Below are 19,326 nucleotides of genomic sequence, written 5' to 3' on the forward strand. Positions count from 1 at the left end.
CACAGGTACTTTTCTTTTTTCATTTTATTATATTATTATTATTTACTTTATTCCTTTTCTTCCTACGACTTCCCGTCCTATATATAATGAAGTACCTAGCGAAAGTACGTTAACTCTACTGTTTCTAGTCAATCTAGTTACTTTCTTCTTTCTAAAGACTTACAATATGGTTTATATTTATTCCTCATATTTTCTAATATTAGAGTTTCCGTTCGACCCCGCAATTTTTCTCCATATTTATTGTTTTATTCTCATTTGGAACTAAACACTTATTTCGTATCTCCCACATTATTTATATTAAAATTTTACATCTACGATTCTTAGATAGGATATATTATGAACTTTTATATGAGTTTAAACCCTATCTAATACTATGATAAAAGACTACCGATTGTAAGTGAGCCTCTTTTTTGTGTGATATTCAGGTTTTTGATTATTGCGGAAGGAAAGCAACAGATCTGTGAAAAAGTTTCAAATTGATAGTTTGTCAAATTATCACTTAAAAAAAAAAAAAAAAAAAAAAATGCGACTTGCTTCGTTTATTTCAAGCTCTAAACATCCTAAATCGCTAGGTACTACTAGAACCACCGAGATAAAGATGGTTCTTTATATCTTTCAAGCACATAAGGTATGCAGTAACTAGGTCCAAATGCAACTTTGTAAATCGTACTACACATATTCTTCTTATTGACTTGATACTATTATCATCATTATACATAATAGAGTAGCTGTCTGCTTCAATATCGTTCATCAATTGTAATTTCTCCTTTCTTCTTGGTTCTGGCATATGCAATACCTTCTACTACGTTCCACAGAATACATCTTCTCAAATAATTTTCCAACCACTTCACTTTCTTCTTTCTAATAACTTGCAATATTGTTTATTTTTCTTCTTCATATTTTCTAACATTAGATATTCCATTCGACCCCACATTTTTTCTCCATTATTTTCTACATTCACATTTTGAAGGCGTCTAGCTGCTTTTTTTAAAACACTGTTATGTAATTTTAATTTTTCTGTGCTGTAGATTATGATATGCTACAATAAACATTTGATAGCCCTCCCCACTAGTCTAGTGGCTAGCGCAAGCATTTTTGTTTCACGGGGTTCCAGGTGTGATTCCCGGTAGAAGAGCCTTGAAATTTAAATGCATTTCGTTAGCTTGGATTCCACTGAAACAGTAATTACTAATTTTATGTAACCTCCGCGCTGAAATACCAACAAAACAATGAAACGTTTGATGATTTTTTAAAAATTTTAATCTTCAATAGGTCTCTTTCCTAAATGCATCTTCTCTTTCTTCTTTGGTTTTATCTCGAGTTCGGACTTCAGCTTTCCATCACAAATGCTACCTAAATGCTGAAAACTAGTCATCTATACCCTTTACTATGCTAATTTGATACAGACCACTTAATCTAAATCACCATTATTTGTTTTTCCAAAGTACTGAAATATCATCTTCTCACTGTGAACTTTTCTTCATTATTCCTTCTTAATATAATTATACTAAATAATATTGGTGAGAAATAATATTCTTGTGAATTCGTTTTTGAAATTACACTTTCCTCTGTATTTTCTTCCTTATTATAGTATTTTCTTGTTTCATATGACTTTCTAGTGAATTGTAGATCTACTTATTACAAGCCAACTCCCTACAAGGTTACATCAACATTTCACAGTTCAGTGTGAAAAGCGTTTCTTAAATCAATAAACATTAATGTTAGGTGCTTGAAGTTCAGTTTTATAAATAAACTCAAAAAGTACTTACTTTCTTTTTCTGTATCGTGTTATTATAGATTATTCAAAAAATTAAGTAAAACGTCAGCTGTCAGCATTTACGAAATATGTATTAGAAGAAATGTTTTAGGAAAGAAAGGATGAATTGGAAGTAACTATAAGGAAAAAAGAAATGTAATATATTTTTAGCAGTAAACACAAACTTATTGAAGCTTTACAGATACAAATCTTAAATATTTTTGTTTATATACTTTTTTTTTTTTGTTACAACCATCTTTATTTCTACGAAATCTATGTTATTTTGTTTCTCCTTTGCGATTTTCATCTTCTTTGCGTAACATGTAACGTATGTTCTATATTTCTACTCTAATTATTTTATAGCCGTTTATCCTTTTTCCCCTGTCTTTGCTACATTGTTTTCCAAAACACTCTATCACCAAATTTCCGATTCTGGGGAGAGGAGAAATATTTAACTCCAATGTTTTTTTCCGTTGTAAAAGACTATTATCCACAGTTTTGTTTCTTCTTTTCGGATAACTAGTCAAAATAATGTGACACTCTGCTGTCCTTTCTAAGATATTAAAGCTACTCTGAATATGCCTAGAATGAATGTTGATTTGCTGGAGAAATCATTATGATTTCCAGAAACTTGTCTGCTGGAAGAAGTGATCCTTTCTCTAAAACGCTCTTCGTTTGTCTATTAAATTTAGATCAGTTCAGCATGGAAAACACTGTGGTAATCTATCACTGAAATTCCACACTTCGCCTCACCTGCCACAATAAGAGTCCTTAACGAAAGTGATATTTTGCCAAGAATGTGACTTCTTTCGAGAAACAATAATTTTATACATTTCCCACAATTGTGGTATTAAGATGATAGACATTTTTTGAAACTTCTACCATATACATTAATCAACCTTAAGTGAAGATTTGAACTAAATTCTATTTATAATACAAAAATATCTCAGTCTGTGGGTAAAGCGAATATGAAATTACAAAACATTAAGAAATTACGGGCTACATAAATATTTAGGTGAAAATATTCAGATATTCGTAATCTTTATTATGGAAGAAAGGCTCCTCAGTCTCTCAGTCATGCTAACTTCTAATAGTTCTCAGTCAGGCTAATAGTTGTCGCCAGCTGCGCTACCTAATACCTGACTCCAGGAGGCAAACTCGTAGACGAGTCGAAGGTTTTTTTGGAACAACTAGTTATTATTAGATGCAAATATGATATTTAGCACACATATAGTATTATTTATATTCTCTTCTTGATATTTTCGAGAACAAAGAACAAATTGAACGAAGTTCATAAAAGGCTAAAAATGCACAACATTCAGAAAATGTTTAATTTTTGTCTTCTTTTTTCTATGCTGAGATGCTATCTTGGGCCACTTTTTTTATGGATTCTGTTTGATCACTATTTGATTTCAAAACCCTTGATTTAGATTTAAGAAAATTAGTACTCTTCATACAATGCTTATAACTTCAAGGTAATAATAATTATTTTTTTTTTTCGGTTACGAAGTCGCAGAACAATAGTGTTTATTTATCAGAAATTTTTATGATTATTGATTCTTGGTGGTAGCCTTTCGACTATATCAAACTCAGACTGGACATTAGCAGTTCAAATTTATTCAACACCCATGCGTAAAACGATTAGATACTCGGAAATTCTCCTTTATCAATTTTAGTCTTTCTTAGAAAACGGTTTGTCTTTCCCAATACTTATTCGTTACTTGAACACTCATAATACTATATGTTTAGTCTAACGAATGTAGATCATTGGAGTGAGGCAGATGACCAATCATTTTGCACATTTTAAGGGCACTGTCATAAATCGTCTCTTCCTTAAGAAGCATTTATCTTTCTGCTATTTTCTCGTAGGATTTCGTCACGTTTGCTGATTTCAACTTAAAGAGACAACTATAGAGATTTTCGTGGTACATTGCGAATAATTTTCCTGCTTATATATAATGAAAAAAAATCTATCTAAACTATCTTGTCATTATATCTCTATCATACTTTTTTAAGTATGCATCTCTAACATTTTTTGAAGTACGCATCATAAGTTTTCACTTACTTTATTGTTGTCGTAATCTATTGTCTAACTAATCGTGACCGAATTATAAATTATTTTTTCTTTAATATTATAGGTTTGAAAGCTTTATTATGTTCAGATGATAAAACTACTGATATATTTATCATTCACTTACACCTTACACCTTACCCATAATAAAGTAAATGATTGACTGACTTGAACGAAAATGTTCGATCAAATCAAAGTATGAACAGACACACAAATTAATAAGAAGAAACATTATTACTGAGCTATTTTTGTTTGTGTTTGTTTGTTTTTGTGAAAAATAACCATTGGTTATGTTTAAAATTATGTATTTTAAATGTAATATTAATATTTGTGGAATCAAAATATTGAATACATTTCTGTTTCTTCTTTGATGTGTTAACACCAACTCATTAAGCATTTTCGGTGCATTTAGGAAAGAAGTATTTGTTCAGTCAAACAAAATTGCACTAACAAACCACGAATTTATCCAAATAACGCTGTAATTTTTAACTTGTTGCTTTTAATTTTAAGTAATCGTTCTTTAATATCTACTTTACTTTACTACTTTAACTATATAATGTTTATAATCTTTTCTTCGTACTTGAAGTGTGGATACATTTCATTGTGATTGTGTTTAAGATTTAACGTCCATTTCATTGTCAAGGCTTTGTATAACTCACTTTATCCTCGATACTATATATATATATATACACCTAAACTTTAGATCAGAATAATATGATCTCATCATTAACTGGTCAAAAATGCCATCCATTTAACCATAATAAAGATAACATAAATAGTGTGATAAATAAATGAATACTAGTTATAATTGAATTCACCGTATTAATTATTGATATGATTTTTTAAAGGTCAAAATGTACGGAAAGGAGTACGATGAAGTATACGATATAATTCCTAGAGATATAATGCCAACTGAATATGGAGGAAAAGCAGGGTCTTTAAAAGAGTTAAACGGTAAGTGAAATAATAAGGAAAGTTCTGGTAGATAAGAATATTAAATGATTTAAGTAGTGAAATTACTGGTATGGAAACAGTTCATCAAATTAGTGTATTTTGTTAAGTGCCTGGTGATTATAGGGCTACTGCATATGAACTTCTAAGTATTTACCAATGACATCTTCGATCCTAGTATGGTCCTAGTATGTAATCACTTTATTAATAGAAAACTACTGGGTCCAACGTTACATTTATAATATCAGTTACTTAAAGAGGTAATGTATTGACACACATTACAATGGATTTGGTAATTTCATAATTTCTTACCAATTTCCATTACACAGTACAAAAAATAACGTATTGCGAAGGTGAATTAATGTGTTGAAAGAAAAGAGAGAAGTGAAGACTTCATTTATCTTAAAAGCATAAGAATGATAGTACTCGTAACGAAAGAACCTTTGACGTGCCGAGGTTGAATCCATTACTATGCAGGGTCGAAGTTTTTTTTTTTTTTTTTTTTGCATTGAATATTAACTTCTGAAATGAATAAAAACCGATAACAATTCCTCTCTGATAATAATACGACAAAAGTGTTCATGGAACTAGTAACCAGCCAGTCAAATTTACTCTTCATACTGTGTTTTAGGGATGTTTATTTCTGATATAGCCAAAGGCGTACTCAGAAATGAAAATCGAGAAATGAATTTACTTTAAAAAATAAATCTAATGCTATAGCAGCTTTGGTGTATAACTTAACTGTTTTGTTGTTTTTTACTTTACATTTTAGATCTAAATATAATTATATAAATATTTAGTATTTAATTATGCAGTCCAAAGTACCTTATAAATTTATGATATTTTTTAGCTTAACTCTACCTATACAAATGTTGTATAATATGTCTGTAAACGTGTCTTATAAAGATGTAGGGAAAAAAGCTCTGGACGTCACCCCTACTTATATCGCGGGAAGCTTCGGTTTTTCTTTCTTTTACTAGAAAAGAAAGAAGGAAAACATGGAAGCATGAAAAAAAAAATCGTAGAAGAACTGACCACTTGGCGTGGATCAGGAGTCTATAGAAGTTTTATCACTTCTTTCTTAAAATTAAGTAATTAAATGATGAAATTAAATAATAAATGCCTTTTGAAAAGAGAGCACTTTTAGTAATGCACAAAGGGAGCATTTTTGTTCAGTGATGAGTGGTAGTGAATGCTTATTTGATTCTGTTGAAGCAAAAAAGTATCAAATTTTGTCTTAGTCGCCTACAAAAAAAAAAAAAAAAAAAAAAAAAAAGTGTGCCAGGTCTTGCCTTTTATCTTACTACTACTTATTAAAATAAAACAAATTAGTTGAAAACACACACACACACACACAATGCATGCTTTGCTTGAAGAATTTGAAAATAAGCAAAAAATATTTCTTGTCTGGATTTGGCGCGTTTATTCCTGCTAATGTGCTATTCAGTAAAATGTCGTTTCTGCTGTAAACGTTTGGAAATTGTGCAGGTTTACTTGTAATTAACTTTCATGTTATGTGGCGTGAATCTTCGTTAGGAGGCTGTTATCTAAAAAGGCGCCTACTGGTACCTGAAAGACATTCGTGTCCTGGAATTTCATGGAACAAAATCTGCTACAATGGTATTTACATGCAAACTATCACAATTTGACTTTAATCGTACCACGAATATACTCAATTCCATTATCCAAGATGTCTTTGTGAGAGAAAAGTAGTGTTTAACTTGATTTCAAATGAAACCCATGCATACATAAGCTAGGTATTTCATAAACAACAACATGGCGTATTTTAAGAAAGCTACTTAGTATCGAATAACAATGCGTCGAATTCCAAAAATAAACAGCCGTTAAGCAAGAGAATCTTTCTGAATTAACATTAATGAACGAACGCATCAAAACTACGAGATAATAAATAGTTCTTTTGTTGATGAATGAGACTGCTTTTCTGGAAATGTAAATATACTCAAGAGTTAATTTCTGTGTAGGAAACGCCTCATGAGTCTTTTGAAAATCAACTGTACGTGCTTTAACTGGATTACATTTGTTTTGCCTGAAGAAAGAAAACAAACAGTATGATTGTTTTCGAAACAACAGTGACTATGTCAACATTTCTTTAAATGTTGACCGAAAGACTCATTCTTGCAGGGGTGCAGATCCCCCCTTTGTGGTTTGAGGAGCTCCCCCCTAAAATCATAATAAATTTGAGTCCAAATGATGTCCTCCCATATCGCATAATCCCATCTTGCCTAATGATTTATCAGTCACTGATGTCTCCAAGATAAGAATGTCTGCCATTTTAGGCGAGATGGGAATTCCCATCTTGCCTAATCCCATCTCGCCTAAAATGGCGATAAGATGCAAGGATGGAATTCCTGTACTAGCATTTTAACCACCAACACTAAAAAAATGTGAAATCATACTCACATTTCAGAAAAGAAATACTCTCTATGTATTAATCTTTCGTACATAAGAAAATCAATAACTTAGTTTCAGTATATTTTTCTATTTCAATTAATATTGGAAATCTCTGTTTTCTGTTAAGTTCTTACCACGGATACTCTGCAAGTAAATCACAGCCATGTTTAGAATAATCTCATAAAGCGTATCTGCTACTTTCATATATCAGCAGAGAAAATCGTTAAAAGTATACAGGGTGTTTCAAAATAACACCGACAATATTTGTTAGCTGATTCCTGACACTAAGATAAAACAAAAAATAGAGACCAACCTGGGTGCAGAAATGCTTTCTTTTGATGTTATGACCAGCCGAAAATCTGTCGAAAAAAAATGCGAAATCAGCTATAACTCGAGAACAAAATATCAGATCGAAGTTTAGAAAAGGAAAAGTTCCTTATTTTTAGTAGTAGGTAGATTCCACTAATGCACAATTTGATGTGATGCTGGGGCTGCACAAGGGTGGTCACCAAAGTAACTGAATACATTGCCCAAATTAAAAGAACGCTAAGAAGAGATATATTTGTTTGATTAATCTAGTTTGTCTCAGGGTAGAAAAAAAAATTCCGAGGGGGAATTGCCCCTCCGATAGACATATTTTCTGAGTTTATGACTATCATTTTTTTGAAAATACTGAAATAGGTCTGTTGCATGGGATAGCACAGCTTTTGTAAGTGTAATTATTAAGAATGCATTGTATTTTATAACCAATTCATTACTTTAATCTATCTTATTTTTCTTTCTTTTTTTTCTTTTCCATTCAATTGTTTTAAATTTTAAAATATGTCCTTCGCGTTTACATTCCTGAGCTAATTCACTATTGAACTTCTATTATACGAACTTCCAACTTTATTATATATGTTACCTTCTTGTCTTTTCCGTCTTATTCGTGAGTTGAGTTGAGTTGATTTTAGTTTAGCGTCCCTTTCAGCAGCGAGGGTATATGAGCAGGGGCATCATTTCAGACTTCGCTTGGAGGGGGCAAGAGTACGACCGACATAAGACTTCCACGTTTTGTACTAGTATATTAGTAGACAATCGATTAAAGTATATGTATTCCTCAAACGCTTGGGGGGGGGCAATTGCCCCCTCCTGCCCTCCCTAAATGACGCCCCTGTATATGAGACGTGGACCTACTGATTAACGTGGAATCCAAACCAACTGAGCTCCGTCTTATTCTTGTTTTCGTGTCCTAATACCCCGAATATATTTGCGATATCCCGAATTATGTGAAAGTTAAGAATCAGTGACAACACCAGGAGAATAGGAGGACGAGCGTCCGCCACCGGTGACGACACGTGTCCACCGCAGACAAATTGTATTATGATATGAGTGAAGTAATATAAAATTACCCTTCTTGTATACAAAAATATGCTATCTCGTAGTTTCTTTATGTCCCTCCGCTTACCATCACCGAATTAATTAAAATTGGCGTCGTCACTGTTAAGAATTTCTCAGTGAGTTCATGCATCAATTTCATCCCAATTTATAATACTTCTCACTGAATATTTTATAAGTTAAGAAATAGTTACTGACTTAATGAAACAATCGATGCAATTTAGTTCACTATTGTTGACTACGTAGGTCTTGTAGAAATGACCTTGAAACGCCTATTTAATCGTAATGTGAAATATCCTAATATGAAGAGTGCTCAATACATATTAATGTCTAGAACCTATCAAATATGAATTGAAGTAACCTATGTTATTTTTCGACGTACTATCCTGCTACTACGTTTTCTTCATCTGGCTATGAGTCTCTGTACTCACAAGGGAACATCTTATATTGATAGTAGCATTGCCCAATCAAACAATGCAAAATCGATAGAGGAGTGAAGAAAAGTAAGAAATCCAAAGTTTTACGGGGCTGACACCCAGAAACACAGGGGATACAGAGGAAAGAAGGATCTAGAATCATGTGAAGATAGCAATGCAAAAGATACACTCACACAGAAATAACTTCAAAATGATTAAAGTAATCGAAATGATATTTACACAACAGTGTAGTAAGCAAACATTGTACCCACAGACATGCTCAATAACAACATATGTAATGCAGTGTTGCCAACTGAGCACAAAATGAAGTTTTGTTAAATGGCACGGAACACAAATTATAACATCTAGCAAATCTAATTATGAGTAGAATCATATCTGTGAAGTCTTGATGTACAGTGTTGCTAACGTTTGAAGATAGGCCTATATGAATTCCTATATGAAGTTTTGTGTGTTGTGTTTGATACTATTCTGATTTTCCATTTGGGCAAAACTGCTTCGACATTGTGCTTCGCCCCTTATTTTCGTACTTCGGTGATCGTATTCCTTTTTGTGGTCTCATATTTTCGTTTTAACTAGTTCGAATCGTGTACTGTATGTAGTTTTCTACATCGAAGATTCATAAAGAAATTCACATGACCTATCCTGAAACATTGGTAACACTGTACATCAAGATGTCACAGGAATGGTTCTACTCATAATTAGATTTGCTAGAAGTTATAATTTGTTGTCTGGGTCATTTAACAAAACTTCATTTTGTGCTCAGCTGGCAACACTGCATTACATATGGTGTTATTGAGCATGTCTGTGGGTACAATGTTTGCTTACTATACTGGTGTGCAAATGCCATTTTGATTACTTTAATCATTTTCAAGTTCTTTCTGTGTCAGTGTGTCTTTTGCATTGCTATCTTCACATGATTCTAGATCCTTCTTTCCTCTGTATTCCCTGTGTTTCTGGGTGTCGGCCCGTAAAGCTTTGGATTTCTCACTTTTCTCCACTCCTCTATCGATTTTGCATTGTTTGATTGGGCAATGCTACTATCAATATAAGATATTCCCTTGTCAGTCATTGTACAATTATTTTTTCCCGTTCCTCTATCAATAGAAAATTGTCTGAATTATTTCTTGTCAATAATACGACTAATAATGCTAAAAGACACAAATCGAATTTAGTTCGTACCATTAGCATTTTTTACAGTCAACCTACAACTATATTCCTCAGCCTTTTGAAAATTATGAGCTCTATAGGCTCATTCTTCCTTACAAATTACAGCAATAACAATACAACGCATTAAAAACTATCTTAACGGTGACTCATCGACAAACTGTAAGCAACTTTTGAAAAATGAAATGCAATATTTCAGTTAACTCACAGACACGATACGACGGTGTCCTCCACAAAGTTACTTGGCTGAGGATCGAATTAGAGACCGCACGTATCAGAGGCAAGTCGTTTACCACTGAGTCACCGTTCCTCCCCAACCAGTTAAGAATAACCATCTTAGAAAAACGTCCTTACCGTTTCCGACGAAGGAAACTAGGAATTCCACATTCTGACTGCACTTCTTGTATATTGGTTTATGACACAGTATTTACTAGACCGATACTTCTGTCAGAATCATAATGCTTTCTCTAAAGTAGCACGGTGACTTAGTGATACAGCGCTTACTTCTGGTGCGGGATGGACCTCGTTCGATTCCAGACTATAAAAGTTCGTGGTGGATACCATCGTAAACGTGAGTTTTCTCGGGATTATACTATTCTCACTTCCTGTTTTCACGAGTTATTTCCCAATAGTTAGCTTCCATCTATTCTCGGTCTCTATTATTGGATCGGATTTCAGTTTAGCATCCATTCGGTAGCAAAGTTATATGAGACACGGGGCAACACATTAACATGAGATCCGAACCGTTTGTGCTCCTGCCGGGAATCGGAACCAGGTCTCCTATGCCAAAGTCGTGTACGCTACGCACATAGCCATGAGCGAACTCTCTGTCTTCATCAACCTAGAATTCATAAAAATTGAAACGAAATTTTTGAGTTTTACGTCCCACGGTTATGCCGGCAAGGTTAAAGGAGACGGTGATGATGAGAAATGAATGAAATGGTGGAATGAAGAAATTGTGAGGAAACGGGAGATCCCCGAGAAAACCCACGCACACGGTGTTTGTCCACCACAAAGTTCACTTGGCGGGGGCTGAGATCGAACCCGGAACCCCAAGCACCAGAGGTGAACGCTCTACCAGTGAGCCACCGTGGGCCCTAGGAGGCATACCATTTAAATGTTATGAACGTCATATAATTTCAGTTTTTCCTCGATAGCTAATTCGGTACTGAGACAAAGCAGATCAATCAAATATGCGTATCTTTCCTTTTACGAATTCTAACGATGTTCCTGTAACTTGGAGCACATTCTAAGACTTTTTAAAGTTGAAATATCGTATTTAACTGTAGTTAATTTGTCTCAGTCAACGTTTCATAAAATATCCTAGGAATTCTTCAATTTCTTTGGGGTGACCCTTGCTCTACCCCTGTACCACATCCAGTTGTGCATTAATGGAAGCTACGGCTAAAAATAATAGACATTCCCTTTCCCCCGAATCCGATTCGACATTTTGTTCGAGAGTTATGGCTATTTTTTTTGCATTTTCCGACAGATTTTCGGCTGGTAATAGCACTGAAAGGAAGTATTTGCGCACCCTGGTTGGTCCATACTATATATCTTATCTTGATGTCAGGAATCAGCTCCCAAACGTCGGAGTTGTTTCGAAACGCCCTGTATGTTCCTATCCTGTTTCTGATTAGCTACTGTCTGCCAATCATCTTCCAGTATTCCCAAAATAAACCAAATGTGAACTAAATTCACTAAATCGCCTTCCACCTATACTTTCTTGTTGTATAGTACTTATTATAGATTGTGGTTGACAGAGATTGCCAATATCGTTTGAAATACCTGGTTAAAGTGCTAGTAGACGAATTCCCTCTTTAGTGCAGAAATTCCCCCCTTACATCTTACCGCCATTTTATGCGAGATGGGATTAGGTAAGATGGAAATTCCCCTCTCGCCTAGAATGGCTGGCATTCTTATCTTTGAGACATCAGGGCAGATATATCGTTAGGCGAGGTGGGATTTGGTGTGATGGGATGGAATCATCCAAATAACCCCCTCCCCGCCTAATGATTTAACTCACCTATACAGTCTTTCCATGTTCTGCCTTATATGGCAAATGGCAATACATGTAAGCCCACTTGATACAGGAACACTTGTAATCCTGATAAACAAAGATTATTAACAGATCGTAAATAAAATATAAACATAATCTATAGTGTATTATAACATGGTTTCACGCTTTTCCCTGTTAGATCTATTATACCTGTATAAAGCAAACAAAGATATTTTACAGCCAAGGTTGTTAAAAAAAAAAAGAATTTGTGCATTTGTGCTTGTCTTGTAATATTGAGCTCAGAATAATAGTTACATGGAAAGTTCCAACCAAATTATGATAACACTAATAGGAGATAGTTTGATCTACTACACATAATACGTATAAAGGACGTAAATTTACCTCGCTAACAAACTTCCTTTACTCATCATATGATGCTTCACTTCTGTGACTAACATTTTTGTCACATGAGGGCTCCCAGTTGCGTTTCTCCACAATTTCGCCACCTCTTTCTCGTTACAAGTGCGCTTCTCGAAAAATCGTTAATGATTACGTTGTTCTTATTTTGCTGTTAGGAATCCCCCCGAAGTTTGTTATTGACGTAAATTTACACCTTGTTGCTTATTGCAGTTTCAAATAATATCTTGAATTGTCTGAAACTCTGTGTGTAACTATAGGTTGCGACGCTTAACATCTGAAGACATTACTATTATGTTAATGATGTCCTCATTTCAAATCTTCCCAAGAACATCTGATTCCGATGTCAGAATCATCATAGCAAACATTGTTCATCTAATATTACTCTCCGGTAGAGATTTTTTACAGAGGTTGTTTCCCATCTATGGTAACGATTTCAAACTGCACTTATCTAAGACAAACTACGTCGCCACCATCGAGAGTGCTCGATTTGTGGCCCTGCATCTGGGCAATTGCCCGGCAGCGAAGTTTCCACTGGAGGAGACTGCACAAGCACTCCTCCTGACAGGCTTTCTATACCCCTTCAACGTTGCGGAATCTCCTGTGAGACAAGGCTAATTTCAGGAGGCCAAATTCGCAAAAGTCCATCGGTGACGCATAAGAAGATTTCACCGAAATGTCTGTGAAAGAATGGCACGAATTCCAGTTTCTGCTGCCATTTGTTGGAGGAAGAGGCGAGTTGAGTGAGATGTGTAACTTGACGTCTTGTTTTGATGTACCACACACGATTCTTGTCCCTTTCGTAGAGATGAGGAATCTTATGGCGATTAACGGGTGTCATGACGTTAGTCTGATGATATTACGAATTCACCTTCGTATTTTTGGCTACAGGATGTGGTCAGCTTGCCTCGGCACGAGTATCCAGCACTGATCATGAAACGTGTGCCAAAACTTTCCTTGCATTCAGTGAATTATCTTTGAAAGTCCCTGCGCACCTGTCAATCGATAAAAAATTGCAACTTGTGACAATCATCCAGATAAACATGCCTCGTCCAGTGTTACCATTTTTCACCAGCAAGGTACCGTTCATAAAGATTTCGACAATTGGTGCGACGTTCCTGGATGTGTTTTGGCAAGACCTTATGATCATGCCCCTTCCGTCGCTTTACCAACGTCAATCGCGGGAAATGATGGGGTGAACTCTGTTTAGTGATGTCTGTAACTGATTCGTGATACCCCTCTCTGTAGGAGAATTTTCTGTGGTGAGAGCCCCAACCTCTGACTTGTGTGCGGCTAATGGCAGGCCAGGGGTTGGCCTGTTTCTTTCCAACAAGAATCGTCCCACACTTCGCCTTACTTGCCCCCTTCAATATCATATGCCATTTTTCGACAGTGAATCCACGCTCCTTTCACAGTTTGATAATGGCACTTTAACTGTAGTTCACGTCGGAAAGGGCAGTTATGTAGACCTCCAATAAGCATTTTTTACGGCATTTGTCCCGATATGACACCTACCATGCACAATGGTCCAAGGTACCCACACAACTGGCCGCTTCTTTCTCTTCCCGCTTAGTGGTGTTGAACAAGGTGCACCATAGATCGGAAACAACCTCTGTATTATAAGGGGTTTACTACACAGAACAGCTAGTCCACTGGAAGAGTTGCCAGAATGTGATACGATACAGAGAGGCTGGGGAAAGGTGAAAGCTGGGAAATAAATTTGTAAGGTTTGATGAAACCTTTCAACACACAATGATTGACAGCTGCTCTAAGTGTTACTTCATCTTCTACTGTGAATGATGTGCTGCTGTTATCGTCAAAGTCTTTGTCAACGTTTCCGTGTGTTTTATTGTCTTCTTTACTACAAAAGATGTAATATCCACATTATGATGACTTGCCTTGTACATCGAAGAAAATGTTTCCAGTTCTTTAGCAACAATAGTAGCATTCAGCCCATAGTTTTCACATAATTTCGGTATCTTTTCCTCTTGCACAGTTACAGATTCACTTGCTGCCTAGTGAATAAGGTTGGTGTGAGTAAATGTGCTCACTTCCTTTAATATGCCAATGTTATATTTACTGAAACCATCTGTCAACTGGAACGTTATGATGCCAGCAGAATATTACTGGACCGCTAATTATCCACTCCCATTTCATTAAAAAGTGTTTCTGCTTCTTTGAACGTCTTTCTTCAGTCATGAATGCTGTGTTAATAGCAGACATCCTCAATTTATTTTGCTGTTGCAGCCCACCCACAGAGTGAAGAGTGTTCAGATTGTCTTTAACTTTAGAAATCAATCTCCCTGCAGCACCGAGATCCATAGAAAGAGACTGCAGTAGTGCTGTCACAAGAGCAAACACTCTGAATACTTTGAAACAGATCACAAGAATTGCAGCAAATTTAAATGAACTAAGTTGTTTCATTGATCCATTGATCCATGTGCTCCAATGGCAGACTTTCTGTCAATCGACTTATCTTCATTAATTATCTGGAAACAAAGTATTGTTTCACTGTAACAGAGTTTTGTACAAGAATTTTCATACCATCGAAAAAAAGAAGGGTTTCCTCCAATAACAATGACCGTCGCCTGACTACTGAGTTATTGTTTCTTCCTGCAAAGCGCATGCCCTTCTCCAGCGCTGTCGTTCTAAATTTACACCCACCTTAAGTCCCGCACAATAAAATATTAATATTTTGTATCAGAAAAAGAACACTGTTCAAAACTTGCAGAAATTTCACCCAGAAGCTTGATGAATGAAATAAAAGTAGTATGCTGATGTTTAACTAGCTCTTCCATTCATTCATTCAGCATGCAAAATATGTATGCTTTATGGCGAGAAGGACTAATCCATCATGCCCATAACATTGGAGGGAGTCCCCTCAATTCCCCTCGGTTTCGCCGCCCATGCCCCATTCTCTGGTTGCGCCACTAGCCCCTTAAATACTCCCTGTCATTGCTTGAGATAGAGAGCAGTCATTATCAGACACAGATTACATGATATATAAGCAAGATCAGTGGCGGCGATTCGGGGGACAGTTGTCCCCACTTTTGCTACCATGTCATAATTAATTATGTTTCTGATATGTGACCATGCGCCTCCTTCTAGTGGCAAGTTCCCCCACCCCCACCAGTTTTTACAGCCAATTTCCGTTACTGAGCAAGATTCAAGGTATGAAATATCGGGATAAAAAGGTACCTCCTCCCTTATCAGAGATTCTTCAGGATAAATTTTCTAGGGAACTTTACGGAGAGAGGTAGGTCAGTTAGGGAGGGAGAGGAATAAAAGCCCAACTTCTTTATCTGGAATTACCGGCTCCTTTTAGAGCTTCATTTCCCAGAAGAATCACTCCCCCTCCTCGTGGAGTTTTTGCACTCTCTGCGTCAGCAAATTGTCTGGAAACGCTCTGAGGGGGATATACTTAAAAGTGAGGCAATTAGGTAGAGTGAGCACGAGTAACTAATTTGGCACGATTTTGATATAAAATTATAATTGCGGCAGTGGAAAATGTTGGTGGTAGAGCATTTACCCCCCCCCCCCAAAAAAAAAAAGAACACCCGAGTTGAGGAGCAGCTCCTCAACTTAGTATTGCGTCTGCACCGCTGCATCCTTGTCACATGGAAACAGTTGCAGAGGGTTTCGTCCATGTTACACATGATACAACGAAACTCCTGCTCTAGCCCAGTTCACTGATGAACTAATAATATGAATAAGCTAATACTCTTTAACAGTTACCAAGGTTACACTCCAACACATACGACAGGAATTTGAACATCGGGTAGATATCTGCAGAATTGCCAGAGAGAAGCCTGATGATCATATTCATATAAATTGTAGAAAAGTTAGTAAGGGTAGTGAGGAATCCAGATAGAGTGAAACAAAGATCTTGTAAGAAGTAATGCGGTGATTTTTCTAACCCCTGTTAATTACAGTAAAAAACGTTGTATTTAAATTTTTTATGATGGTTATAATTGCAAATTAGTGGCGGCTCTTGAAGGATTTCATTCCGGTAAAAAAGTAGACTTTTATCGCTCCAGTCTAAGGAAATAAAAGTTCCCCAATATTCTAATTCTTGTACAAGACTAATAGTAAATTAGGTTAGTTTCCTTTCCTTAGATTGAAGCCATAAAAGATAATTTTTATTGATATGACTTCACGAAAGAGGTACCACTGCTGCTAATAAAATCAATTGAATCGATGAAAACCATTATCGTATTAGGACGGTTGGACTGGATTATCACTACTACTATGAAAACAAGTAGACGTAAGAAGAAAATAAAATTGCTGTTGTAGAAATTAAATTGTTTTTTCTTAGTATTTTTCTTACGCTGTACAAGATACGTTTCTGGAGAGCTTTTATAGCAATTGCAGTACAGTAGCAAAAGAGTATTATCTCCGCTTTAATCGCAAGTAGAGGTTTTTTTCTTAGACTTTCGGCCCTCCATTTGACGCTATGATAATTAATTGTAGTTTCCAATGGTTATTACAGACCGATGGTATGAAGTTTTGGTGGAGAACAGAGACTGGTTAATTGAAATGGGGAAGATGAAATCGGATGAATCAAAGAGAATTGGAAAGCCTAAGACATACAGTGACTTCTTTGGAATGGAAGGCAGCTTCAGATCTCTAAGTGTGGATTGAGTTAGTTTGGATTTGTCATACTGTTGTTCACTAGGATAATGAAGTACAATGCACAAAATTTGTAAAAAGTTTTATATTTTGTATTTAATGTATCACATAATAAAATTTAATAAACATTTCACACGTTAGTGATGACGAAATGTGTTTTTTACATTTACATGTTGATTTGATCCTAAGCCAAAATCTAAGCAAAACATGTTTAAAGAAGGAGAAATGCACTGTCGATGAATTATGGATATTTAAAGGAATGAAAATTTCTCTTATATTACAAAAAATACTACTTTTTAAATACAGATCCTTATCAATTTATTGGAAACTCCCGGGGTTTCAAACACGTCACATGTTTGGATTGGGAACGGCGAGTCGACAACCGCCGCACTCGGCAGTTTGTGTTGGTGTTTCAGGGCAAACTCCATATTACGTGAGCAGCAGGAGAACAGTAGTGTGTAGAAAACTGAGCAGAAGGTGACAGTGTAAAATGGCAAACTCTCTAATTTCCAAATAAGAAAATTGTTGGTATTCGGTTATGTATTGCGAGCTTGACGACAGTGCCAAGTATTGGGTCTATCGTGAAGGACAGTTTTCAAACTCACAGCATAACCACATTGACGAAGAGGAACAGAGGGCAGAAGGAAACATTCAGTGGCAGGTCTCGCCAAGCATTAAATCGGGTTTGTCATTCAGATCCCTTGTCCGACTGCACTGCAAGTGTATGAAGAATTCGAGCAGCACCTCCCATGTCCTGTCGACAATCACAGTCTACCGTGAGTTACATGGCATGGTTGTATTTTTGGGATTGCACGTGGTAAACAGCTGATAAGAGGCCATGACGTTTTAGTACGTCTCCAATGGTGTCGCGAAAATACAACATGAAACGCTGATGACTCGAAACATGCTATTTAGTCAGATGAGACATCGTTCACTTTATTTGAAGCTACGGGCTTTTTATGTGTGGTGAATGACTAGACAACCCTATGATCCAAAGAGTGTCTGCCCAACCATGAAACATGGAGGCGACTCTGTGATTCTGTAGCCACGATGTCCAAGGTTTCAGTGGGTTCTACTTGACGCTTACCGATTGCGTCAATGCCCTTCATTATGTTGCCGTTTTAGGAACCATGTGTATACCATGTGGGTCCTATAGCCCAGCCATTTTCTGGCAATGACACCATATTCCAGGATGATAATAAGCGCATTCACAAAACTGGATATGTTGCTGCGTTGCTTTTTAAAGGAACATAGGACGCAATTGAAGATTTCCCCTGGCCCGTTCAATTTCTGATCCTGAACTTAATCTATAGTCTGTTTCAGAGACATCAATCCGGCGCAGATTTCCGCCTGTATCCTTTCTCACAGAACTGACAAGTGAATGATGGACTGTACGCGGAATAGTGAAACATCCCACTTGCTACCATTGACAATCCCAATGACTCTATTTCATGTCACAAAGAGTTGTTCTGATGTTGAAAAGTAGTTCAACGTCATATTAATGTGGTAAATTCTACTTTTTACAGATGTCTCCAGTAAATTTATAAATGTAGTGGGCAGGTAGAATTTGGTATAAAATGACCTTGACTGTTTGAATTTGACTTCTGGTTATACCAGATTACGCTAAGTCAGCAATATTAAAGATAGAGTAGGTGTTGTGTCGTAGGAAAGAGATCATGTGATGATCCAATGTGACGTAGTAGAGGAGAATGGAAAAGTTGCGAATGCGAGATTGATAACGTTATGGGATGTTATAATTGGTAAGTATAGCGTACACGTGTATGTGGTGTGCATCTTCCCTTAATTAAATCTAAGCAAAGGTGGCTTCTTCTCCTTCTTTAAATCTGTTAGCTAAATTTAATACTATATCGTTAGTATCGTTTACCCAAATCAGCGATTTGGAAATTGGTGTTCCGTATAGAATAATAGTGTGTAAGATAATAAGAAGGATGGGTCGAAAGAATGCCTATGTGGCACAGCAGAAAGAAGAGAAAGTGATCTTGCCCAACCGATATACCAAAGAAAATAGAAAGAGACAATGGTACATTATTAACTTATTTTAGTACTGGCACTGTTAGATTAATTTACAAAAACATGAACATAAACTTATTTG

At 35.9% G+C, this 19,326-nt stretch overlaps 1 protein-coding gene across 1 annotated transcript in view; it reads left to right on the top strand.

Annotated features, from left to right (window-relative positions):
* The window catches only part of LOC145693301 (retinol-binding protein pinta-like), a 159,827-nt gene extending 142,462 nt beyond the window's left edge, over nucleotides 1-17,365 (top strand). Inside the window, exons 6-7 of the mRNA XM_081769160.1 lie at nucleotides 4,676-4,781; nucleotides 17,074-17,365. Of these exons, the coding sequence (XP_081625286.1) occupies nucleotides 4,676-4,781; nucleotides 17,074-17,225 (258 nt within the window). The 3' untranslated portion in view covers nucleotides 17,226-17,365. The remainder of the gene's footprint in view (nucleotides 1-4,675; nucleotides 4,782-17,073) is intronic.
* Nucleotides 17,366-19,326: the final 1,961 nt, after the last annotated feature.

This window comes from Thermobia domestica, chromosome 8, assembly GCF_964235325.1.
Source record: "Thermobia domestica chromosome 8, izTheDome1.hap1.1, whole genome shotgun sequence".
Classification (NCBI taxonomy): Eukaryota; Metazoa; Arthropoda; class Insecta; order Zygentoma; family Lepismatidae; genus Thermobia; species Thermobia domestica.